At 36.9% G+C, this 24,029-nt stretch overlaps 2 protein-coding genes across 5 annotated transcripts in view; both read right to left on the reverse strand.

Annotated features, from left to right (window-relative positions):
- The window catches only part of LOC132203991 (adenylyl cyclase 78C), a 55,675-nt gene extending 40,500 nt beyond the window's left edge, over positions 1-15,175 (reverse strand). For all 4 annotated transcript variants that reach the window (XM_059632197.1, XM_059632213.1, XM_059632205.1 and 1 more), the window contains exon 1: positions 15,045-15,175. The gene's annotated coding sequence lies outside the window, so the exon portion shown is untranslated. The remainder of the gene's footprint in view (positions 1-15,044) is intronic.
- LOC132204020 (uncharacterized) lies at positions 1,747-23,284 on the reverse strand. The gene is made up of 10 exons (XM_059632238.1): positions 23,211-23,284; positions 3,745-3,828; positions 3,612-3,690; positions 3,188-3,555; positions 2,957-3,036; positions 2,745-2,901; positions 2,491-2,675; positions 2,149-2,345; positions 1,933-2,080; positions 1,747-1,872 (listed from the first exon to the last, which is right to left on the reverse strand). Coding segments are annotated over exons 1-10 (1,395 nt in total). The 5' UTR covers positions 23,213-23,284; the 3' UTR covers positions 1,747-1,777.
- Positions 23,285-24,029: the final 745 nt, after the last annotated feature.

Below are 24,029 nucleotides of genomic sequence, written 5' to 3' on the forward strand. Positions count from 1 at the left end.
TATAGATAAACTGAGAAGCACTGAAAACAAATAAACTGAAATCTTTTTCAATAAAAAATGGAGCATAATAATTTTTTAATCTTCCCTTTTAAGCTTAGAAAAAAATTGAGACTTGATAACTAGTAAATTTGCTGGCTCTTAATTACTCTTGCCTGCCGCCTCTCGACCAGCTCTAAATGCCTCTTCATTTATATTTGTTTCTCTAAACCGCTCTTAACAATGAGCTACGATTAGTTGCTTGGGCAGAGTGGCGTTTCTTTATCCCTATGATGCTCCAGCCCTCTAGCAAGCTGCCTTTTTTCATCAAAATTAGATAATGGTGATAATTTTGCAAATTAAGTAGTGGTTTGAGATTTTTTAATTGGGGCCATATTTAAAACATGCTTTTTAGGAGCACGCGATGAAAGCAAATTATATTAATATGATTGGTTTTTTAAATGAACCATACAGCGTGTAAGAAAAAGTCTGAAAAAAAACAAATTTAAAAAATGCCCTTTAGAAATTTTAACTTGAATGTCCGATGAGAAAATATTCATGATTTTATTTGACGATTCGATTTATGCAAGCAAATCGAAGGTTGTATGGAGCATATTGATCTTGCATCCTCCAAGGATACATTCTTTAACAAGTATTTTATCATTTATGAATAATTACTTGGGCTTTTAATATTAAAAGGTGGGTTTTGCCTTAATTAAATAAGCCAGTCTAGTGCCGCATAAAATGTATCGATAAACTTAACTGTAAGTTTTAATGGATAGGCAACCGGCGTTGCAGTCTGGTCACGCGGGTGGCATACTTTTTTTTGCATACTTTTCAGTAGCATTTTCAAGATGCGCCGTTTCTGAATTAAAAGACTGGTCTGCCCTGATGATGAGCGATATTAAATCCCGCCTCCTTGCTGATCCGAAGGGTAGTGGAGACTTAATTAAGCAGGACAGGTGCGCCGAGCCGAGGTCCTCCCGTTTGAGACGGGCCCGGGATGGCTCTCCGAAGGTCCTCTTGCGAGCGGTGAAAATGAGCTTTGGGCAGCACAGGGGTGCCCGATCCGTCGCCACCTGCAGATTTCTTTTTTTCTGTACGCTGATTGTTGCTACTCTACCGAGAGCCGCTCTCTCGGTCGCAGTGAATTTTTTTCCCTCTTATTTCAAAATTCATTTTTTTTTCAGTTTCAATTTTTTTTTTGATAATTTTAAATTTCCTTGTATTTTTCTTTTCAGATTTTACTAGATGAATTCTTGCTTAGGGCTTCTTCTTACTCAAACCTCCTCCAGATTTCGATCTCCAAGCGCTATTTCCCTCTTCAATTTTTTTTTCTTCTCAAAATTCCATTTTAATTTCCAACACTCTGCTCTTGGATATAAGGTCCTTTGGCTCTCAAATTGTTTAAATTTTAACTCAAGCTAATTTATCTTTGACTATTCCGTATTGGGCGCCTGCTAAAGCCTTCTGTGGCGAGCAGGGCTGCGGAGGGCTCCGGACCTTGGTTGCGCTTTGCCGGGCTAATTTGGCAGGAAATAATCATTAGCAGTGTTTAAATACACCTGGCGCTTGTGCATATATATGTCTCAAACCAGCTCGTGAACTCCAAAGAGAACGGGGACCCTTCGCGCATTTTTTAACCAGAGCACTCGGCACTCAGGTAGGAATGCTCCGTGCTGCTCTGAACTCCTTCAGTCCCTTTTTGCAAAATTAAAATAATTGAAACTAAAAAAAAAAAAAAAATGGAAAGATAAAAAGCACATGATATTCACAACTAATTAATTTTATTCTCAGATCTTCACAATCGCTTTTCAATAAAATTGAACAAGCACTGCAACTCTTGATCACGTGTTCGGCTAGCGCAGTACTGCTTCACAATAGAGTACACGTTAGCTGGAAAAAAAGGGTGGTATAATTTTTTTGTCGTTTTAATTTTTGAAAGGGATTAATTACCAACTGATGTTGACTTGCTATATATATGAGACTTGAATTCCTCAAACTCCTGAATTAAAATTTTGTCATTCAACAGGTGGAAATGAATGTTTCTGCAGCATGCAGAAGCTGCAAGCAGTTGCAAAATAATTTTCAACTTTGGTTCACCCTGCGCAAAGCAAAAATTAATACTATTACTGTATAACTAACTGTACTAAATTATTTTATTAAATATACCTTAAATACTCCACAACCCCATTTCCCTGTGGCGATGGGTGGAGCATCAGGATCACTGGATTTGAAGGCTGTGTATGCTTTGCATAGCTCTCTTTCAATAGAATCTGCGGAAAATTGATCCTCAGCACATCTACTGTAGTCCACAGCGTCCATGATAACAATATTTTTATCACGCGCTGACGCCATTGCATGCAGCCCTGGATTAAGTAAATTATATTATCAAACATAAGCCAATTACTAAAAATTATACTTATGCTACTTTTAGCCTACATTTTGTAAAATGCAAATTTTAAATTTTACCAAGCGACGCTTAAGTGTCATATAAAAGCAATTAAAAATTACCTTGCCATTTGAAACTTTTTCCATAACCCCTTGTGTCATTCACTTTGCTGACGCCAAAAATTTGTGCTGCATCGTTGTCACCAAACTTTTCATATAGCAGCACTCCAATTGTTGCTTCTGTGTGTTGACAGAGCATAATTTCCTCTTGAACACACCCTTCTCCAAGTGTTCCTCCACTGAAGTATCTGCCGGAGCGGAATATGAAATGAAATTTTTTAAATTTAAAACAGCAAATTATCTATTGATTTTTATACTTGTTGGCAAAATCGACAATGCTCGAAAAATTCTTTGCATCTTCAATTTTGCTCGTCAGTGCAAGTGCATCAGTTATATTCAAGGAAAGATTGTGCCATTTAGGAATTTCCATTTTCGGCGTCGACTTCCTGTAAAATGTGACTTGGCCAAAGACATCTAAACTTAAAAGATATTTAGAAGGTTATCAACTTTATAAAATATAATTTTATACCTTCGGTTGCACAAAAATGAAAGTACTGCAGGAAGCACTTCAGTTTTTCACGTCTTCCTACAGAATTTCCCTCGAAAAGGCTATAAGGATTATTAATATTTGTAGAAAGAGTAAAAAAATGATAAAAAACAATAAAAATATTTTCAACCAAATTTTTACAGATGGTAAAAAAAGTTGTGTAACATAAGGAAATAATCTAATAATAATATTTATAGATATATATATATATACCTAAGGAGGGAAAACTCGGAAAATTTCCCTTTCGGTTGCTTAACAAGTCCGAAAAAAGCCAATGAGAGCAACACAAAGCAGTCCTTACGGTCCAAGGTGACTGACTCAAAAGTCTTGTTAGCAAGCAACAACGGCAAATTGTTGCTAAAGATGGATTTAGAGGAAACAACAGCTTGCACCATTTTAGGAATAGTCTTCTCAAAGAAGCTGTTTGAAATTTCGATGCCAGTTGGATGTTGGCTCAATTCGCTCAAAGCTTCCAAAAGGTTACTCAAATCATCCACCTTAGGACGAAATATTTTTATCACTGCAATAAGACCACTGCAGTTGTGAACCGGTGTTGCAAGAACTTTGAGAAGATGACTCCACTAAATGAAATAAGAGAATAATTAAAAATACTATGCTAGTCATAGTTTAAATTTACCCTCTTTTCATCATGGAAACCAAATGTAGCAAAACAATCCGCAGCGGGGCAAGAAGGTGTGGAAAATGCTTTATGTTCACTGCAAAAGATTTTTATTACAATGTAAAATGAGCAAACATTAGAAAATCTTTACCTAGCATGCACGTAGTGCTTAAAGGAAGCAGGGAAAAAGCAGCGCTCATTCACAACGGAGAGATCCATAGCAAATAGATACTTCCTGAAAACAATTAAAAAATAATTATAATTTTTTGATAAAAAAATTTAGAATTGTCGTTTTAAAAAAGTGGCTGCCCCCGGGGGCGGCTCCTGAACTGCGATCATCAATGAGGCTATACCACTTTGTAGACAAGTACTTGGGCCACCTTTGTGCAAAAAATCAGCAAAATTCAACCATAGATATTAATTTAAATTAAAAAAAACTATTTTTTTGAGTGAAAATCGTCGTTTTAAAAAAGTGGCTGCCCCCGGGGGCAGCTCCTGATCTGCGATCATTAATGAGGCTATTGCCCCTTTGTAAAAAAGTATTTGGGCCACCTTTGTGCAAAAATTTAGAAAAATTCAACCATAGATATTAATTTAAATTAAAAAAAACTATTTTTTTTTTATTGAAAATCGTCGTTTTGAAAAAGTGGCTGCCCCCGGGGGCGGCTCCTGATCTGCGATCATCAATGAGGCTATTGCCACTTTGTAAACAAGTACTTGGGCCACCTTTGTGCAAAGAATCAGCAAAATTCAACCATAGATATTAATTTAAATTAAAAAAAAACTATTTTTTTGAGTGAAAATCGTCGTTTTAAAAAAGTGGCTGCCCCCGGGGGCAGCTCCTGATCTGCGATCATTAATGAGGCTATTGCCCCTTTGTAAAAAAGTATTTGGGCCACCTTTGTGCAAAAATTTAGAAAAATTCAACCATAGATATTAATTTAAATTAAAAAAAACTATTTTTTTTTTATTGAAAATCGTCGTTTTGAAAAAGTGGCTGCCCCCGGGGGCGGCTCCTGATCTGCGATCATCAATGAGGCTATTGCCACTTTGTAAACAAGTACTTGGGCCACCTTTGTGCAAAGAATCAGCAAAATTCAACCATAGATATTAATTTAAATTAAAAAAAAACTATTTTTTTGAGTGAAAATCGTCGTTTTAAAAAAGTGGCTGCCCCCGGGGGCAGCTCCTGATCTGCGATCATTAATGAGGCTATTGCCCCTTTGTAAAAAAGTATTTGGGCCACCTTTGTGCACAAAATCAGCAAAATTCAACCATAGATATTAATTTAAATTAAAAAAAAACTATTTTTTTGAGTGAAAATCGTTGTTTTAAAAAAGTGGCTGCCCCCAGGGGCGGCTCCTAATCTGCGATCATCAATGAGGCTATTGTCCCTTTGTAATCAAGTACTTGGGCCACCTTTGTGCAAAGAATCAGCAAAATTCAACCATAGATATTAATTTAAATTAAAAAAAAACTATTTTTTTGAGTGAAAATCGTTGTTTTAAAAAAGTGGCTGCCCCCAGGGGCGGCTCCTGATCTGCGATCATTCATGAGGCTATTGCCCCTTTGTAATCAAGTACTTGGGCCACCTTTGTGCAAAGAATCAGCAAAATTCAACCATAGATATTAATTTAAATTAAAAAAAACTATTTTTTCATTGAAAATCGTCGTTTTAAAAAAGTGGCTGCCCCCGGGGGCGGCTCCTAATCTGCGATCATCAATGAGGCTATTGTCCCTTTGTAAAAAAGTATTTGGGCCACCTTTGTGCACAAAATCAGCAAAATTCAACCATAGATATTAATTTAAATTAAAAAAAAACTATTTTTTTGAGTGAAAATCGTTGTTTTAAAAAAGTGGCTGCCCCCAGGGGCGGCTCCTAATCTGCGATCATCAATGAGGCTATTGTCCCTTTGTAATCAAGTACTTGGGCCACCTTTGTGCAAAAAATCAGCAAAATTCAACCATAGATATTAATTTAAATTAAAAAAAAACTATTTTTTTGAGTGAAAATCGTTGTTTTAAAAAAGTGGCTGCCCCCAGGGGCGGCTCCTGATCTGCGATCATTCATGAGGCTATTGCCCCTTTGTAATCAAGTACTTGGGCCACCTTTGTGCAAAGAATCAGCAAAATTCAACCATAGATATTAATTTAAATTAAAAAAAACTATTTTTTTCATTGAAAATCGTCGTTTTAAAAAAGTGGCTGCCCCCGGGGGCGGCTCCTAATCTGCGATCATCAATGAGGCTATTGTCCCTTTGTAAAAAAGTATTTGGGCCACCTTTGTGCAAAAAATCAGCAAAATTCAACCATAGATATTAATTTAAATTAAAAAAAACTATTTTTTTGAGTGAAAATCGTTGTTTTAAAAAAGTGGCTGCCCCCAGGGGCGGCTCCTAATCTGCGATCATCAATGAGGCTATTGTCCCTTTGTAATCAAGTACTTGGGCCACCTTTGTGCAAAAAATCAGCAAAATTCAACCATAGATATTAATTTAAATTAAAAAAAAACTATTTTTTTGAGTGAAAATCGTTGTTTTAAAAAAGTGGCTGCCCCCAGGGGCGGCTCCTGATCTGCGATCATTCATGAGGCTATTGCCCCTTTGTAATCAAGTACTTGGGCCACCTTTGTGCAAAGAATCAGCAAAATTCAACCATAGATATTAATTTAAATTAAAAAAAACTATTTTTTCATTGAAAATCGTCGTTTTAAAAAAGTGGCTGCCCCCGGGGGCGGCTCCTAATCTGCGATCATCAATGAGGCTATTGTCCCTTTGTAAAAAAGTATTTGGGCCACCTTTGTGCACAAAATCAGCAAAATTCAACCATAGATATTAATTTAAATTAAAAAAAACTATTTTTTTGAGTGAAAATCGTTGTTTTAAAAAAGTGGCTGCCCCCAGGGGCGGCTCCTGATCTGCGATCATTCATGAGGCTATTGCCCCTTTGTAATCAAGTACTTGGGCCACCTTTGTGCAAAGAATCAGCAAAATTCAACCATAGATATTAATTTAAATTAAAAAAAACTATTTTTTTCATTGAAAATCGTCGTTTTAAAAAAGTGGCTGCCCCCGGGGGCGGCTCCTAATCTGCGATCATCAATGAGGCTATTGTCCCTTTGTAAAAAAGTATTTGGGCCACCTTTGTGCAAAAAATCAGCAAAATTCAACCATAGATATTAATTTAAATTAAAAAAAACTATTTTTTTGAGTGAAAATCGTTGTTTTAAAAAAGTGGCTGCCCCCAGGGGCGGCTCCTGATCTGCGATCATTAATGAGGCTATTGCCCCTTTGTAATCAAGTACTTGGGCCACCTTTGTGCAAAGAATCAGCAAAATTCAACCATAGATATTAATTTAAATTAAAAAAAAACTATTTTTTTGAGTGAAAATCGTCGTTTTAAAAAAGTGGCTGCCCCCGGGGGCGGCTCCTGATCTGCGATCATCAATGAGGCTATTGTCCCTTTGTAAAAAAGTATTTGGGCCACCTTTGTGCAAAAAATCAGCAAAATTCAACCATAGATATTAATTTAAATTAAAAAAAAACTATTTTTTTGAGTGAAAATCGTTGTTTTGAAAAAGTGGCTGCCCCCAGGGGCGGCTCCTAATCTGCGATCATCAATGAGGCTATTGTCCCTTTGTAATCAAGTACTTGGGCCACCTTTGTGCAAAAAATTAGAAAAATTCAACCATAGAAAATATTTTAAATTAAAAAAAAAACTATTTTTTTGAGTGAAAATCGTCGTTTTAAAAAAGTGGCTGCCCCCGGGGGCAGCTCCTGATCTGCGATCATTAATGAGGCTATTGCCCCTTTGTAAAAAAGTATTTGGGCCACCTTTGTGCAAAAATTTAGAAAAATTCAACCATAGATATTAATTTAAATTAAAAAAAACTATTTTTTTTTTATTGAAAATCGTCGTTTTGAAAAAGTGGCTGCCCCCGGGGGCGGCTCCTGATCTGCGATCATCAATGAGGCTATTGCCACTTTGTAAACAAGTACTTGGGCCACCTTTGTGCAAAGAATCAGCAAAATTCAACCATAGATATTAATTTAAATTAAAAAAAACTATTTTTTTTTTATTGAAAATCGTCGTTTTGAAAAAGTGGCTGCCCCCGGGGGCGGCTCCTGATCTGCGATCATCAATGAGGCTATTGTCCCTTTGTAATCAAGTACTTGGGCCACCTTTGTGCAAAAAATTAGAAAAATTCAACCATAGAAAATATTTTAAATTAAAAAAAAAACTATTTTTTTGAGTGAAAATCGTCGTTTTAAAAAAGTGGCTGCCCCCGGGGGCAGCTCCTGATCTGCGATCATTAATGAGGCTATTGCCCCTTTGTAAAAAAGTATTTGGGCCACCTTTGTGCAAAAAATCAGCAAAATTCAACCATAGATATTAATTTAAATTAAAATAAACTATTTTTTTCATTGAAAATCGTCGTTTTAAAAAAGTGGCTGCCCCCGGGGGCGGCTCCTGATCTGCGATCATCAATGAGGCTATTGTCCCTTTGTAATCAAGTACTTGGGCCACCTTTGTGCAAAAAATCAGCAAAATTCAACCATAGATGTTAATTTAAATTAAAAAAAACTATTTTTTTGAGTGAAAATCGTTGTTTTGAAAAAGTGGCTGCCCCCAGGGGCGGCTCCTAATCTGCGATCATCAATGAGGCTATTGTCCCTTTGTAATCAAGTACTTGGGCCACCTTTGTGCAAAAAATCAGCAAAATTCAACCATAGATGTTAATTTAAATTAAAAAAAACTATTTTTTTGAGTGAAAATCGTTGTTTTGAAAAAGTGGCTGCCCCCAGGGGCGGCTCCTAATCTGCGATCATCAATGAGGCTATTGTCCCTTTGTAATCAAGTACTTGGGCCACCTTTGTGCAAAAAATTAGAAAAATTCAACCATAGAAAATATTTTAAATTAAAAAAAAAAACTATTTTTTTGAGTGAAAATCGTCGTTTTAAAAAAGTGGCTGCCCCCGGGGGCGGCTCCTGAACTGCGATCATCAATGAGGCTATTGTCCCTTTGTAATCAAGTACTTGGGCCACCTTTGTGCAAAAAATCAGCAAAATTCAACCATAGATATTAATTTAAATTAAAAAAAAACTATTTTTTTGAGTGAAAATCGTTGTTTTAAAAAAGTGGCTGCCCCCAGGGGCGGCTCCTGATCTGCGATCATTCATGAGGCTATTGCCCCTTTGTAATCAAGTACTTGGGCCACCTTTGTGCAAAGAATCAGCAAAATTCAACCATAGATATTAATTTAAATTAAAAAAAACTATTTTTTCATTGAAAATCGTCGTTTTAAAAAAGTGGCTGCCCCCGGGGGCGGCTCCTAATCTGCGATCATCAATGAGGCTATTGTCCCTTTGTAAAAAAGTATTTGGGCCACCTTTGTGCACAAAATCAGCAAAATTCAACCATAGATATTAATTTAAATTAAAAAAAACTATTTTTTTGAGTGAAAATCGTTGTTTTAAAAAAGTGGCTGCCCCCAGGGGCGGCTCCTGATCTGCGATCATTCATGAGGCTATTGCCCCTTTGTAATCAAGTACTTGGGCCACCTTTGTGCAAAGAATCAGCAAAATTCAACCATAGATATTAATTTAAATTAAAAAAAACTATTTTTTTCATTGAAAATCGTCGTTTTAAAAAAGTGGCTGCCCCCGGGGGCGGCTCCTAATCTGCGATCATCAATGAGGCTATTGTCCCTTTGTAAAAAAGTATTTGGGCCACCTTTGTGCAAAAAATCAGCAAAATTCAACCATAGATATTAATTTAAATTAAAAAAAACTATTTTTTTGAGTGAAAATCGTTGTTTTAAAAAAGTGGCTGCCCCCAGGGGCGGCTCCTGATCTGCGATCATTAATGAGGCTATTGCCCCTTTGTAATCAAGTACTTGGGCCACCTTTGTGCAAAGAATCAGCAAAATTCAACCATAGATATTAATTTAAATTAAAAAAAAACTATTTTTTTGAGTGAAAATCGTCGTTTTAAAAAAGTGGCTGCCCCCGGGGGCGGCTCCTGATCTGCGATCATCAATGAGGCTATTGTCCCTTTGTAAAAAAGTATTTGGGCCACCTTTGTGCAAAAAATCAGCAAAATTCAACCATAGATATTAATTTAAATTAAAAAAAAAACTATTTTTTTGAGTGAAAATCGTTGTTTTGAAAAAGTGGCTGCCCCCAGGGGCGGCTCCTAATCTGCGATCATCAATGAGGCTATTGTCCCTTTGTAATCAAGTACTTGGGCCACCTTTGTGCAAAAAATTAGAAAAATTCAACCATAGAAAATATTTTAAATTAAAAAAAAAACTATTTTTTTGAGTGAAAATCGTCGTTTTAAAAAAGTGGCTGCCCCCGGGGGCAGCTCCTGATCTGCGATCATTAATGAGGCTATTGCCCCTTTGTAAAAAAGTATTTGGGCCACCTTTGTGCAAAAATTTAGAAAAATTCAACCATAGATATTAATTTAAATTAAAAAAAACTATTTTTTTTTTATTGAAAATCGTCGTTTTGAAAAAGTGGCTGCCCCCGGGGGCGGCTCCTGATCTGCGATCATCAATGAGGCTATTGCCACTTTGTAAACAAGTACTTGGGCCACCTTTGTGCAAAGAATCAGCAAAATTCAACCATAGATATTAATTTAAATTAAAAAAAACTATTTTTTTTTTATTGAAAATCGTCGTTTTGAAAAAGTGGCTGCCCCCGGGGGCGGCTCCTGATCTGCGATCATCAATGAGGCTATTGTCCCTTTGTAATCAAGTACTTGGGCCACCTTTGTGCAAAAAATTAGAAAAATTCAACCATAGAAAATATTTTAAATTAAAAAAAAAACTATTTTTTTGAGTGAAAATCGTCGTTTTAAAAAAGTGGCTGCCCCCGGGGGCAGCTCCTGATCTGCGATCATTAATGAGGCTATTGCCCCTTTGTAAAAAAGTATTTGGGCCACCTTTGTGCAAAAAATCAGCAAAATTCAACCATAGATATTAATTTAAATTAAAATAAACTATTTTTTTCATTGAAAATCGTCGTTTTAAAAAAGTGGCTGCCCCCGGGGGCGGCTCCTGATCTGCGATCATCAATGAGGCTATTGTCCCTTTGTAATCAAGTACTTGGGCCACCTTTGTGCAAAAAATCAGCAAAATTCAACCATAGATGTTAATTTAAATTAAAAAAAACTATTTTTTTGAGTGAAAATCGTTGTTTTGAAAAAGTGGCTGCCCCCAGGGGCGGCTCCTAATCTGCGATCATCAATGAGGCTATTGTCCCTTTGTAATCAAGTACTTGGGCCACCTTTGTGCAAAAAATCAGCAAAATTCAACCATAGATGTTAATTTAAATTAAAAAAAACTATTTTTTTGAGTGAAAATCGTTGTTTTGAAAAAGTGGCTGCCCCCAGGGGCGGCTCCTAATCTGCGATCATCAATGAGGCTATTGTCCCTTTGTAATCAAGTACTTGGGCCACCTTTGTGCAAAAAATTAGAAAAATTCAACCATAGAAAATATTTTAAATTAAAAAAAAAAACTATTTTTTTGAGTGAAAATCGTCGTTTTAAAAAAGTGGCTGCCCCCGGGGGCGGCTCCTGAACTGCGATCATCAATGAGGCTATTGCCACTTTGTAAACAACTACTTGGGCCACCTTTGTGCAAAAATTTAGAAAAATTCAACCATAGATATTAATTTAAATTAAAAAAAACTATTTTTTTTTTATTGAAAATCGTCGTTTTAAAAAAGTGGCTGCCCCCGGGGGCAGCTCCTGATCTGCGATCATTAATGAGGCTATTGCCCCTTTGTAAAAAAGTATTTGGGCCACCTTTGTGCAAAAAATCAGCAAAATTCAACCATAGATATTAATTTAAATTAAAATAAACTATTTTTTTCATTGAAAATCGTCGTTTTAAAAAAGTGGCTGCCCCCGGGGGCGGCTCCTGATCTGCGATCATCAATGAGGCTATTGTCCCTTTGTAATCAAGTACTTGGGCCACCTTTGTGCAAAAAATCAGCAAAATTCAACCATAGATGTTAATTTAAATTAAAAAAAACTATTTTTTTGAGTGAAAATCGTTGTTTTGAAAAAGTGGCTGCCCCCAGGGGCGGCTCCTGAACTGCGATCATCAATGAGGCTATTGCCACTTTGTAAACAACTACTTGGGCCACCTTTGTGCAAAAATTTAGAAAAATTCAACCATAGATATTAATTTAAATTAAAAAAAACTATTTTTTTTTTATTGAAAATCGTCGTTTTGAAAAAGTGGCTGCCCCCGGGGGCGGCTCCTGATCTGCGATCATCAATGAGGCTATTGCCACTTTGTAAACAAGTACTTGGGCCACCTTTGTGCAAAAATTTAGAAAAGTTCAACCATAGAAATTAATTTTAAAAAAATTAAAAGCTTCGTAGTCGCACCAACAAGGATTAAATAATATATTATTTATGTATATAACATTGAGGAGTTTCACTTTATAGATTAGTAAAACCAAATTTCAATGCGTTCAATGTATATTATTTGATTCTTTTATTACCTTTTTGACGGATGAAATCGTTTTCAAATCTTAAGCCCGTGTTTTTAGTTTTGACTCTATGTTTATGCCGGTGTTATGTTGGCAACATTGTTCTTTCGAAGAAATATGAGTGGCTCGGAAAAGTGGCCAAGTTCTGGCGAGTGGCTGAAAAAAGTGGCCAACTTCACGGTCGTTCCATAGAGTGGACGGCGGCCAGCTGATGAGTGCAGGGGATCAATTATTTTATTAGGAGCGCGGCGGGATCTCTCGTTTCAGACACAATGCCAGGCATCATCAGTGAAATGTGTTTTGCTCGTGCGGCCCGTTTCGGTCTGTGCGTGACTCGAGTGGCTATTATTATTAATTAAAATCAGCATGCCACGGGCAAAACGCACGCCCCGCGCGATGTCAGTATCTGCACATAAAACTCTCGAGTGACACGGAAGCTGTCCCTGTAGTCGATTCGTGTGGCCCTTTTTGGCCAATTTGGCTAAAATGCTAAACAAAAAAGCCTCGTTATAAAGCATTACATTGATTGGGGCGGAAAAATTCGTTTCTCATTCAACAAATGGGTATATTAAAAACTGAAATTGGCCTCTCAAGTTGATAAAATCAGAGTCACGCCCACAATCGGGCTGCTCAAGTATATTGACAATGATTGAAGAAGGCAGAAGGGAGATCGATTTTCAATCAGGCAAATTTTATTGCATCTGCCACAAAGTAGTTTTTTTCACAGGCAGCACGTGTCTCATTAGAAGTTAGTGAAAGAGGAAAATTCTTGTGAGAAGGAAACATTTTAAATCGTCGTCGCTGAGAGACTGATTTATGAATAAAATATAAAATACATGCGAGGAAACTTTTCCACGCAGATTCACCCATTTAATTTTATTTATTTCTCATAGCGGTTCTTTACTTCAGGAGCTTTATGAGGGCCGTAGCCTGAAAATTATGACACACGACCGTGTCGGGGGGTCTGACACATAAATTCGCCAAAGCAAAAAAGGCAAGCTCTCTCGGATTGGCTTTCCGGCCAGTCGTTTTATGTCCGCTTGATGGGACACGCGTCCAATTTATCCGTTACCTGCTCCTGCTTGCTCGGCCCCACTCGTAATGATTTATATATCACATTCTATTAGATAATGAAAACAAGATTATGACAGCAACAGCCTCGACGCACTCGGCGTAATAAATATGAATGTCTGCTAAAATACAGCCCTTATTTCCCGCCCGGCCCAAATAGTGGCAGCACGAAAATGGGATATTCGCTTGCTTCCGACTTTCTTCTTTCCCATACCGTCTAGTCAGCCGCAAGTCTGACACTCTGCTGGTAAAATGTGGGTTTGTTTACGAGAGAACGTGGTGTATGCACATATTTATTCAGAGACTACTCTATTCTGCATCATCTGCGCCGAAATGGATAATGCATATCTATTTGCCATTTTTCTCTATGCCTAGAAGGAGACAGGCGTGCGTCTTCACTTTTTGCCGAGCGAAGGAAATGCGCGGAGAATGATTTATGAATGAACCTGATGCCAGTGAGCGGAGCTATATGGATTTATGGAGAGTGTGGAAGTTTTGAATGATAAAAAGGATGGTTCAAGTGATAAAGTAGGATCTCATTTTGGGCTGATTACAGTTATAAATCTACGTTGGATTTCATTGTCAGTCCTGAAATCGGAAAATGTTAAAAAAATACTGCTCTTAAGGGGAGTTGGAAGAGGTAAAGAAACATAAAAATCTTACTATGGTATATTAAATTTGTAAAACATTTTCGAGTTCTCCATTTTTGTTGAAGTACATTCTTGAATATTTTTCTTTAGTGCAAAAAATGTATTTTTTTATCAGTATTTATAAAATAAATAATTGAAGTTAAACTTTATAATTTAATTCTTAGCACCTTAGAACAGTTGTCAAATAGTCAGCCTCAACATTTTAAATTTTTATAAATTTCAACTCCTAACAAATACAAATTATTCTGAACAGCAATGAAAAAAATCATAATTTTATGCATACATATATACAATGATAGTTACTAATTTCTAAATCAGTAAATTGATAAATTATAAACTGCAATAGTAATTTTCTTGTGTTTAAGTATTCGGACCAGAAATTCAATCGTAAATATTTGCTTTGAAGCAATTAAATTTTACAAATTAAGCTGACATTAAAATTCAAATTAATGTTTATTATTATTAAAAGCACCGGTTCCGGCCATAAATTAACCACCCTTTTCATTGTTTTCATCTACGTTAATTATCTGCATATTACATTACACAATAATACCGAGTAACCTTAATGGTGTGCGTAATTGCTTTGGTGCATGGGTTTATAATTCAACTGTGGCAATAAACCGCTGCAGGTGGCGCAAAACAGCACACACCAAAGTGTATTAATGTTGTTTGTCAACGAGCATGCAGTAACAAGCGCGTACCGACATGTCACTCTTACACGTGTGTGTGTTCAAACACTGGCAAATTTCAATGCGCTTGCACGAGAGGTGGTACTCAAGCGTAGACAGCAAAGGGGAAGCCCAACTATAATATGTAGAAAGTCGCGAAAAAACAACCCGTGCTGGAATCGCAAGTAAGACAAACAAAGTACACAAACGAAACAAAAGTGCATTCCCTATTCCCTTTGAACTCCACGAGTCAAATCCCGGATTCCATTATAATACACAGCAATGCTGCACCACGGCTTTTCCTTTCCAAGAGAGAAAGAGACACGCAAGAGGGAGTCGTATAATTTAGGTCTCTGCTCTTATTTTCCAGTGAGAGGAGCTCGAAACCGGGGCAGATCTCGGCGCCTCTTTTTCTCGCTTTCCAGCAGAGTCTGATTAAAATCTCCGTTTTCCACCACTTTTAATGAAAACCTTCGCCGTGTAATTGATACACAAAGAGCACTCTGGCGTGCACTTGAAGCGCGCAAATTGCAGCTCGACGTCTCGTACTTACCAGTTAGCAACAACTGTCGAGGGACTTTTGCACAAAAAGAATTACTAGAGCACTCTCTTTGACCAGGCTACTGGTTTCGGCTTTGTGGCTGTGTGGCGAGAGCGTTTTTTGATCGCGTCCCTACGTAGGTGGACACACATAGAAAAAGAAGAGAAAAAAAGAGTCTCGGCGCAATTCCGACTGTGCGCTTTGAGATGCAAATCGTGTTCCACTCGACGGGGAGTTGGTCGGTCGCTGCGGCACACACGAGTCGCCTCCGAGCAAATATTCAGCGGGCAGCTCGTTTTATTTCACTTGCGGTTAATGGTGCTGCACTCACCACTGGTCAAGTTTCGTATCAGAGAGAAACAGTTAATTTGTGTTTTACTCGTTTAACTACTGCAAAGATAAACATGAATACTTGGCGGGGAGAGTTGATTTTAAACTTTATTACACCGCTGAGATTGTGAGTACATCATGCGCAAAATATAAACAAAAAGAAGTTTGCATTACATATAAAAATGAATGCAACTTTTGCATAGCATGATCTCTCATTTAAATTAAACTTCATCACCAGATAAGAGATTTTACGCTATGAATGACACAAATAAATTAAATTGATATGCAATGTTTTGTTAATTAGTTTAAATCAATTTTGTTTTCAATTTTTGTTTCTTTAAATTTTGCAACCTTTAATTTTTAAAATGCATTATTTTTGTGTCTCTTACTCCCTAAATCCTAAAAATTGTATATTTGGTAAACTTAATTGTTAAGATGATACTCGCCTCATAATATTTATATAATTTTGATAGAAACTCATTACTCCATCACCTAATTAGATTTAACTGATTTAAGAAAAAAATTGCTTTGTGATTCGTCAGGTAAATAATTTTGTTTGCCAACTTTTAATGTAACACTGAAAGTTCCCGAGTTTTAATTTCCTACCTCTTATCTTTCATTACCTGCTTTCCTTGTTTTTTATTTCGATTGCTTTCTTCATCATCAAAGTTCTGCCGCGGATACAAAATATTACGACCTGGAGGTTGTCGCGCGCTACAATTAAACAAGAAAACTTTATTACGTCTGACGGCTTTTGCTTCGCAATTACTCGCCTCAGCGCAGAATGGTCTTGTTTGCATTTCAGTGGGATACAACGCAGCTCCCCATTAGACATTTCGTGCATGACTGGAATGGAAAATATTTTGCGCGGGTTTTAGCGGAGAGGACGATCCCGTTTAATTAAAACCATAAATTTCACGACTCATAAAAAGGGTTTGCGACGGAATTTATTGTATCGTAAGAAAATGTACATACATTCTGAAAAGTTGAGTGCCTCTCGTATAAGTGACCTTTTCCTAGTCTCGTATAAATATATTTCGCTCAAAATGGAAAGGAAAAACTTTCATCCTCAGCACTTCCTTTGCCGACAAGCACATAAAATTTTAAATCAAAACTTTCCCGGCCGTCAAATGGACCAAAAAATCAGACAACTTTCGTCGTCAACGACAATTAAATTGGAGCAGCAGGAACTGTGAACATTAGCTCCGTGAACGTCTCCATTTAGATTGTTTTGGCCCGTTCTTGGCACGATCGCCGTTGAAATCTGCTGCTTTCGCGAGCACTTAAGTGTGTGCGTTAATTCCATTAAGCGGCAGCTCCACGAGCAGAGACTGAATGTTATTCCAAGGCACAAGCTGCACTTTACGACGCGTAATGTCATTAATTATCATCCGCTTTCCCCGGCAACCCATGTGAACATTGATTATATATTCCGCTCGCAAATCCGATTTCCTCAGCCAAATCCACCTTTTGTTATCGTCCAGCACGATCTGACCGCCTCGATTATGCATGCACAGTACCCTTTTTTTCAAATTCATCTCGCCGGCTTCAGTGCTTCAGGGGTTTGCCGACGACCATAGGGAAAAATTACTATATCGGACGCGGATTTAGGCGTGGCTCAGAATAAATTCGCTTCATCATCATTTGCATCGATTAAAAGAGGGACATTTTTCTCATTCAGCGAGTGCTGGGGAAAAATAACAGATTTTATGTATGCCGAGTTTTGCGACGCGCAGACGGCGAGATGGGAAAAGTTGCCGCGGTTATCGGCAAATCATTGCAACTACATATAAAGTAGTCAGACTGGGTTTAGCATTACAAAGCCCAGCGGTCTCAGTTGGCCCTATTTTGGTCGTTTAATGTGAAACGTCTGCAAGCCGGGGCCGATTTTTTATTCCTCTTAAAGTTCACAGAGATAAGACTTTCTATACCGGCACCCTTTTGTTTTCGCTCCGGCGATTGGAATGTAAAAAATATCTTTGTTTATTTTTCGATATAACTTACATTTTGTTAGCGTGCAGTTGTTACATTTCAAAAATGTCATTGCCATATTTGATTTAGATAAGTTACTAATACGAAAATGAGATTTAATGTCGAGACTGTTTTAAAATAACTTTTGTTTAAGTAAGGAGTTGATATTCCAAATTGTATAGAGAAAACCTAGGCAATAATTATTCTTTTATTCGCTTTCTTCAGTTAATTTTTAATTTATGCCTTTACATTTAATTTCCACTCCTTCCCAAATTGATTTTTGGTTAGCTTTAAAAAAAAAGGAATCAATTTTTTTTTATTTTCTTCTAATTATAACCATAATTTTGCTTTGTTTCTTTATGCACAAGTAACTTCAAATTATTATTATTATTTTTTTGTAAATCGGAAAAAATCGGTATTTTTAAACAATTTACCAGGTAAAATATATAAGTATGCTCTTGAAGTTCCAAGAAAATCACCATTGACATTCTGTACGCAAAAATCTCGTCTCTATTTATGTCAGAATAAACAGCACAGATTTACCTTGTCAAAAATACATTGTGATAAGAGGAGCATCTCTCGTTTCAAGTTTACACATAAAGAGGTTCCGCCGGCGAACGTGACGCCCACATACTTTTCCCCTTTCCAGTCCACCGCTAAAAGATTTTGCATTTGCAGGGTTGGCTGAGTTTCGAGTGGACTCTCAATATCGACTGCGGAATAAATTTCGGGCATTATCCACAAATCTCCAGTCATCCTGCCGGTGCATTTTCCAACTTCGTTTTCCTCCTGATAAGGCGCGTTTCTGACCACTGGGCGCGACCCCTTGGGCGTAAAGCGTGTGCAACCTTTAGCTGCGACCCTTGAATGATTTCACTAAAGCACCTTGGTCAGCAGCACGCTTGAGTTATAGTCAGAATTTTATCCACTATCGAAACCGAGGGCGGAGCGGGGACATCATGGTTGGTTTATCTGTTCATGTGGGATTCTGGTAAGAACAAACAATTTGCAAATCAAAATTCTGTTTACTGAAAATATTTGAGACCGATTAAAAATTGTTAAAAATATTATTTAAATTAAAAAAAATTGGATCTTCAAATTAAAGATTCTAGACAAGCTTAAAAAAATTGGTCCAAAAATTATAAAAATTCAAAGTTTTAAAATAAAGCTATTTTTTTTAATCATATCTGTTGGATGCATTGATTTTTTTTTTTAAATGGTAAGCTTGAAAATTTGACTTTAGATAAAACAGCAAAGCCGACTATTTTTGCTTTAAATTCTGAGCAGATTCTGAATCTGAGATCAAACATACCCCGTCCACCGCAGTGAGCCTAGTTGAGTTAGTTAGTTTTGATTCTTGTCACAAATCACAAATTTTGCCACAAGTATACCTTGCAGAGTGTTGGAAACTGTTTCACTGGGCAGATTTTCAGTGCGTGTATTATTTTTTCATTTCACGTTTGTTATTTTTAATTAAATATTTTGTAGCTTATCTTTTCCATTTTAGGTCCAAAATTAATTAAAAAATAAATTACTTGAAAGAATTTTCAGTTAGGTATATATATTTTTTAATTTTATGCTGCAATCTTGATTATTTTATTTGTGGCTCAAACGGAGTTTCGAATGTTTAAATTTAATTCAATTATAGTATCTCTCAGTGCTATAATGAAGAGTTGATTATTTAAAATGCACTCTTCTTGTCCAGCGCCATGAATGTAAAAAGCATAAATTTATTTTGCATTCTGCACAAACGTTTTATCCACCTGCTTCTTTGCTGGCGCTTTAATTCTTTGAATTTGTTTGTGGCGTCTCGATTCGTAGCCGCTTGGAAGGAACGTCAATTGGCAAAACGCTGAGGGCTGCTGGCAAATTGTAGCGATGCCATTCCATTAGCCTGGTGCTGTACAAGAACCATAATGTGGCCCACAAGCCGGGGCCTGCTCGTGCATTGATGTCGGAACACACTTGGCTAGATAGACCACGTGTCTTTGATCTGCATAATAGAGCTCTCTGACGGCGGCTATACATAGAAACACTCCATGCCAGATGCGCTGAATTAATACCGCCTCGGTATAAAAATAATCCCCAAACACGCCCCGGCGCTCTGCAAACTCTTTTCACGCGAAAAGAAAGAAATTTTCTCCGGTCGCTTTCAATTCAATTGGCGTCCTAGAAAAAAGCACTTCTGCACCTCGTCGCGCGAATCCCACTTCGTGGAAAACGATTACGTCGCGCTTTTTTTTGCTAGTATCATGCTAATTTAATTGGCCCTAAACCGATTTTGCCAAAGCGAAATTGGCGACGGGCAAACGTGCACAGTCAACTTTGAATTGGGAAATTATGCCGATTGGTATGGCGTGCAATTTCCATAATCTGTATGATTTGTCTGCGAATGCAAATTATATACAAATTGCGCGGTAGAGTATTTGCCGTTTTATGGCCAACGTGGAACTGGATAGGAAATTTAATATTCAGTGATATTTACACTAGTATTATATACATTTCAGATACATGGGATTTGAAGTGTTATTATGAATTATGTCAATAAATTGAATTTTGGAAATGATAGAAGTGATAGAAAAAGATTTAGTTTCAAAGAGCAATCCGTGATCCAGCATTTGGAGTATTATTCCAATTTATAGGTAGACGCTTCTCAATTATAAAATTTTATGATGAATAAATAGCTTAAAAGCATTGTATAATTATGTCTAGCCTGGATAAGTGAACAATTTTATTTATAAGAAAGGTGAAATAGAACCAATATTTATTTTCTAGGTCTTTCATATATTTTCTTTTATTTAAGAATCAAATCCTCTTAAATCCATCAGGCAGTTGGTGTTTAAAAAAAATTAGAATCTTGAAAAATTAAATTAAAAGACAAGTTAATAATCATCTCAAAACATAAAATTTCTCAAAATCTCAAAATAATTCATAAATTTGAAGAAAATTCCTTTAATCAACAGTTAGATATTTTGTCCGTGACAGTCTAAATATTCGTTTAAGCATCAAACATTTTGAACAGTTCGCAAAGATCTATTGTCAGAATTCATTTTGAAGCAAATCAAAATAAAATCAAAAAGACTTTTTCACCAGTCTAATTTGTTTCATGTAGTCTCATTCAAAGTTAAATCCGGTAAAACCTACTTTAAAATTTCCATATAAACTTTGTTGCTTTTAAATAGAATTAAAAAATAATAATGTAGACGCTGCATATTGAATAAGTAAACACTGCATGTGTTTCATTATGAGATATAATTTGCTTCGTTTTTCGGCAAACACCTGCTCAGCGGTTATAAAAACCCATCAGTGTCCCCAGAGCAATTTGCTCCAAAGACCTATATACTTGCTTTACGGTTTCCATTTCTTAACGTGTGGCATTTTCAAGGGTGAAAATGCCAAGAATCCGCAGCATCGCAAGTATAAATGGCACCGTAAAGGACTAAAAGCTCCCCGGAGCGTGCGGAGTTTTTGCACGCGGGAAGGCAGCGTTATTTAAGGCTATTTATTCAGAAAGCCGCCCGCCTGTGCTTTTTGAGCTCAAAGAATGAATATGGCCTGAAACAATGGCGCGAGGCCTGAATAAAGAAAATCTTCTTCTGATCAAGGAGGACTCCTTTGATACTCAAAATTGCCTCACGATGCATCCAGGCTGGTGACTTTTTTCACGGAAAACTTTTCACCACTGGCGCACAAACACAAAGAATTGTCCCGCTGGCACACAAGCTCCCCTTGCACGCGAATGTCCTTTTTTAATTCGCCTCTAAAAACGTGATGCAAAGTTTCGGGGGATTTAATTAAATACCGCAAAGAAGTCTCTTGCGACCTCTCGTTTTATATAATGAAACAAAACTTTGCCGTTCCAAGCTCCCGTCCTGCACATACACAAACGTTTCTCTTTGATGACGTTTTTAATAAATATTTAGCTAACGAGTTTCCAGACGACAATCTTTTCTGTCAGCGTTTTCATCTCAATTAAAACTAAAAAAAGTTTATGACGAGTCGATCAATTTTCGTTCCGATATAGAGGAAAGTGTGGGTCTGTCAAAAACAAAAATTATGAATGGGGTTCACACAAACACATTTCGGTGCATGCAAATCACTACCCTGTCATCTCAATCATGCCGGTGACAGACATTTGATATTCGCCACCATGTATGCATCGAATGTAAAATAAACGTGTCTGCGCATGGAAAATGTAAAGCGAGCTCGAGGAGCACTTTTGAGACGCAGCGTGACAGCGACGTCGGCATCCCAATTCATGTGGAAGTGCGGTGATAAAAAGAGCCGAGTGCGGCCAAAAATGAAATATCATCGTAAAGTTATTAGCACCATCGACTTTCAAATGCTCGGCTGAGTGGAAGCGAGGCTTTTGAATTACGTCCAACTTGTTAAACATGGAGGGTCTGGGCAAACTGCAAATAATGTATCCATGCTCATATTTAATGGTTCATTCCAAATAATTTCACTCTCGAGTTAAACTTGTTACTTTTCTTTAAATACCACTGTGATTATAATAATCTGAATGTTTTAATTTTTTTATCACCGTCAAAACAAATTAATTCTAAACCGAATAATTAAAAATCAGCCTTCCCTCAATAAATTTTATTATTTGTTTTTGCCAGGAAAACTATTTTTATCCTGCTCTACATGTGTCGACTGCAGCCATAATTCACAAGAAAAGCATACTTTACATTGAATTCTCCGAGATTCATGAATCAACCCTCAATTACGTAAAAAATTAATAAAAGTTAATTTTTAATCTCCATTGCAGTGCCAGTTGCACAGTGCAACATTATTAAAAAAAACTAAAAATTATTTGAAAAAAGATGGCAGGGGAGCTCCCAAATTGTTTGATGAAATTTATGTAAGTCGTATTCAAGAGAAATAGATAAGTGCTATATGTGAACCCAGTCTTATGTGCGTTTGGTGAACAATCGTTATACCAAAGTGGAAATATGTACATTGAAAAGTGTAATAGGAATTGATTAATTAAATTTTCAAAATAATGCTTAAAATATTTGCAATTTATAATAATATCTAATGCAATGAGCAAAAGTGAGGTTTCAACATGATAAATTTGACTGGACGTTCACTTGACCGTATAATATTCAAGTGAATACAATAGTCTGATTACTAATAAAACCTTACTAAATCAATCAAAACATACGTCATGTGACTGACGGTCAGCCAAAATACATATTTATATGTTTGAAATATGAATAGGCCTCTCATTGATTGTAAGGCGATTGTGTGTTGTGCGAGTTGACAAATTGGCTCTCTTGCTTGCAGTAATCAAATGAACGAAATTGCATTTTCCGCCATAGCTGGCAATTGTCAGTCAGTAGCGGTGTACGCTTGCTTTACAATTAATTCACTATAGTCTGTGGGCGCCCAATTAAAAGCCCGACCGCATTTTGTCGCCGACCAATCTGATCCTCTTACTAATGCTAACTAATAGCAGTCAATTTGAATTGCTGATGAAACGAAGCGTCTCTCGCCAGTGAAAAGCTCCGAAGCAAATCATAATAAAACTCTTTCGCCACGTCCCAACTTTCGCTAGGGTTCATTTGCATTCGGATTAGGTTGCCAAGTTATTTTCCACATTGATTAGCCATACAATATTATATACACATGCATGTTTTTAAATTAACAGCAGCAGGAAAAACCGTGGTAGATTTTTATGCCTTAATTTTAATGAAATTAGATTAAGCCCTAAAAATTAAATAGCTTCATTAAATTTTTTTGATAAATAAAAAATTCAAACTCGTTAATTTTTATACATTTTTTAAATAGTTTGTTGTCTTTAGCATTATCATGCATGAAAAAAACAAAAACAAAAAGAAATAAATTAAAAACTAAATATGCACAGGTACTCACATAGACAAACAGCAATCAGCGCAGCTAATTATGTTATGGTGTAGTGCGGTGAGGACTTGCGATGTTGACGGTGTCAGAAGGGCCACTGCGGCGTGCCATGCAACACACCAGAAGCGCAGGTCGCCTGACGCACGCGTGCTGCAGGGCTGCTCTTCGCCCCCCTACCCCCCGACAGCGACACCCCGGGGCGCAAGAAAACACACGCCTTATCTAAATTGATAAAAATCTGCTTGAGTGTGGCAAGAGGCGATCGACAGGAAATTCATTCGCCACCACCAATAGTAACTAGCAAATGTGCAGTCGGAACGATTTTTCCATCTTCCGATGGAATTTTTTTCTTGCCATCTAGTCCCTGGTTCATTTCACGCGTGTCTGCACATGCAGATTTGATCTCGCCAGCACAAATCACAATTTGCGCGCGGTCTACATTTGGCGTGGAGAGAAAAAAAATGAGCATAAATATAATAATGCCCCCGTTGGCGGTTAAATTTTTGTATCTAAAAATCCTATCTGCATATCATAAAAAATATAAATTTATGCCAAATTTTTTAATAAAAAATCTGAAAATTAATTTAAACTGGGAAAATAGGGAGCAAAACCGTTATTGATGGTTCCTGGAACGTTGTTGTTATTTTTTATGATTTAATTAACGAACTCTGTCCAGCGCTGGGCAGTCGCTTGTTCGTCACTTTTAATTAAAAAAAAAGTACATCAGCCTCCCCTCGTCCTGTGTTGACTTTTTAGTACCAGATTTATTATATTTGAAGGGACGCTGCGCTGTCATGTCATTTATGAAAATGTCTCTAGCAAAAAGGTGTA

Source organism: Neocloeon triangulifer, unplaced genomic scaffold (genome assembly GCF_031216515.1).
Source record: "Neocloeon triangulifer isolate White Clay Creek 2 clone unplaced genomic scaffold, ASM3121651v1 ptg000002l, whole genome shotgun sequence".
NCBI lineage: Eukaryota > Metazoa > Arthropoda > Insecta > Ephemeroptera > Baetidae > Neocloeon > Neocloeon triangulifer.

Coding starts and splice junctions, on each gene's coding strand:
- LOC132204020 (XM_059632238.1), bottom strand. Junction 3,691..3,744: donor AAGCACTACGTGCATGCTAG/GTAAAGATTTTC, acceptor AATCTTTTGCAG/TGAACATAAAGCATTTTCCA. Junction 2,081..2,148: donor GGGGTTGTGGAGTATTTAAG/GTATATTTAATA, acceptor TGCTTTGCGCAG/GGTGAACCAAAGTTGAAAAT.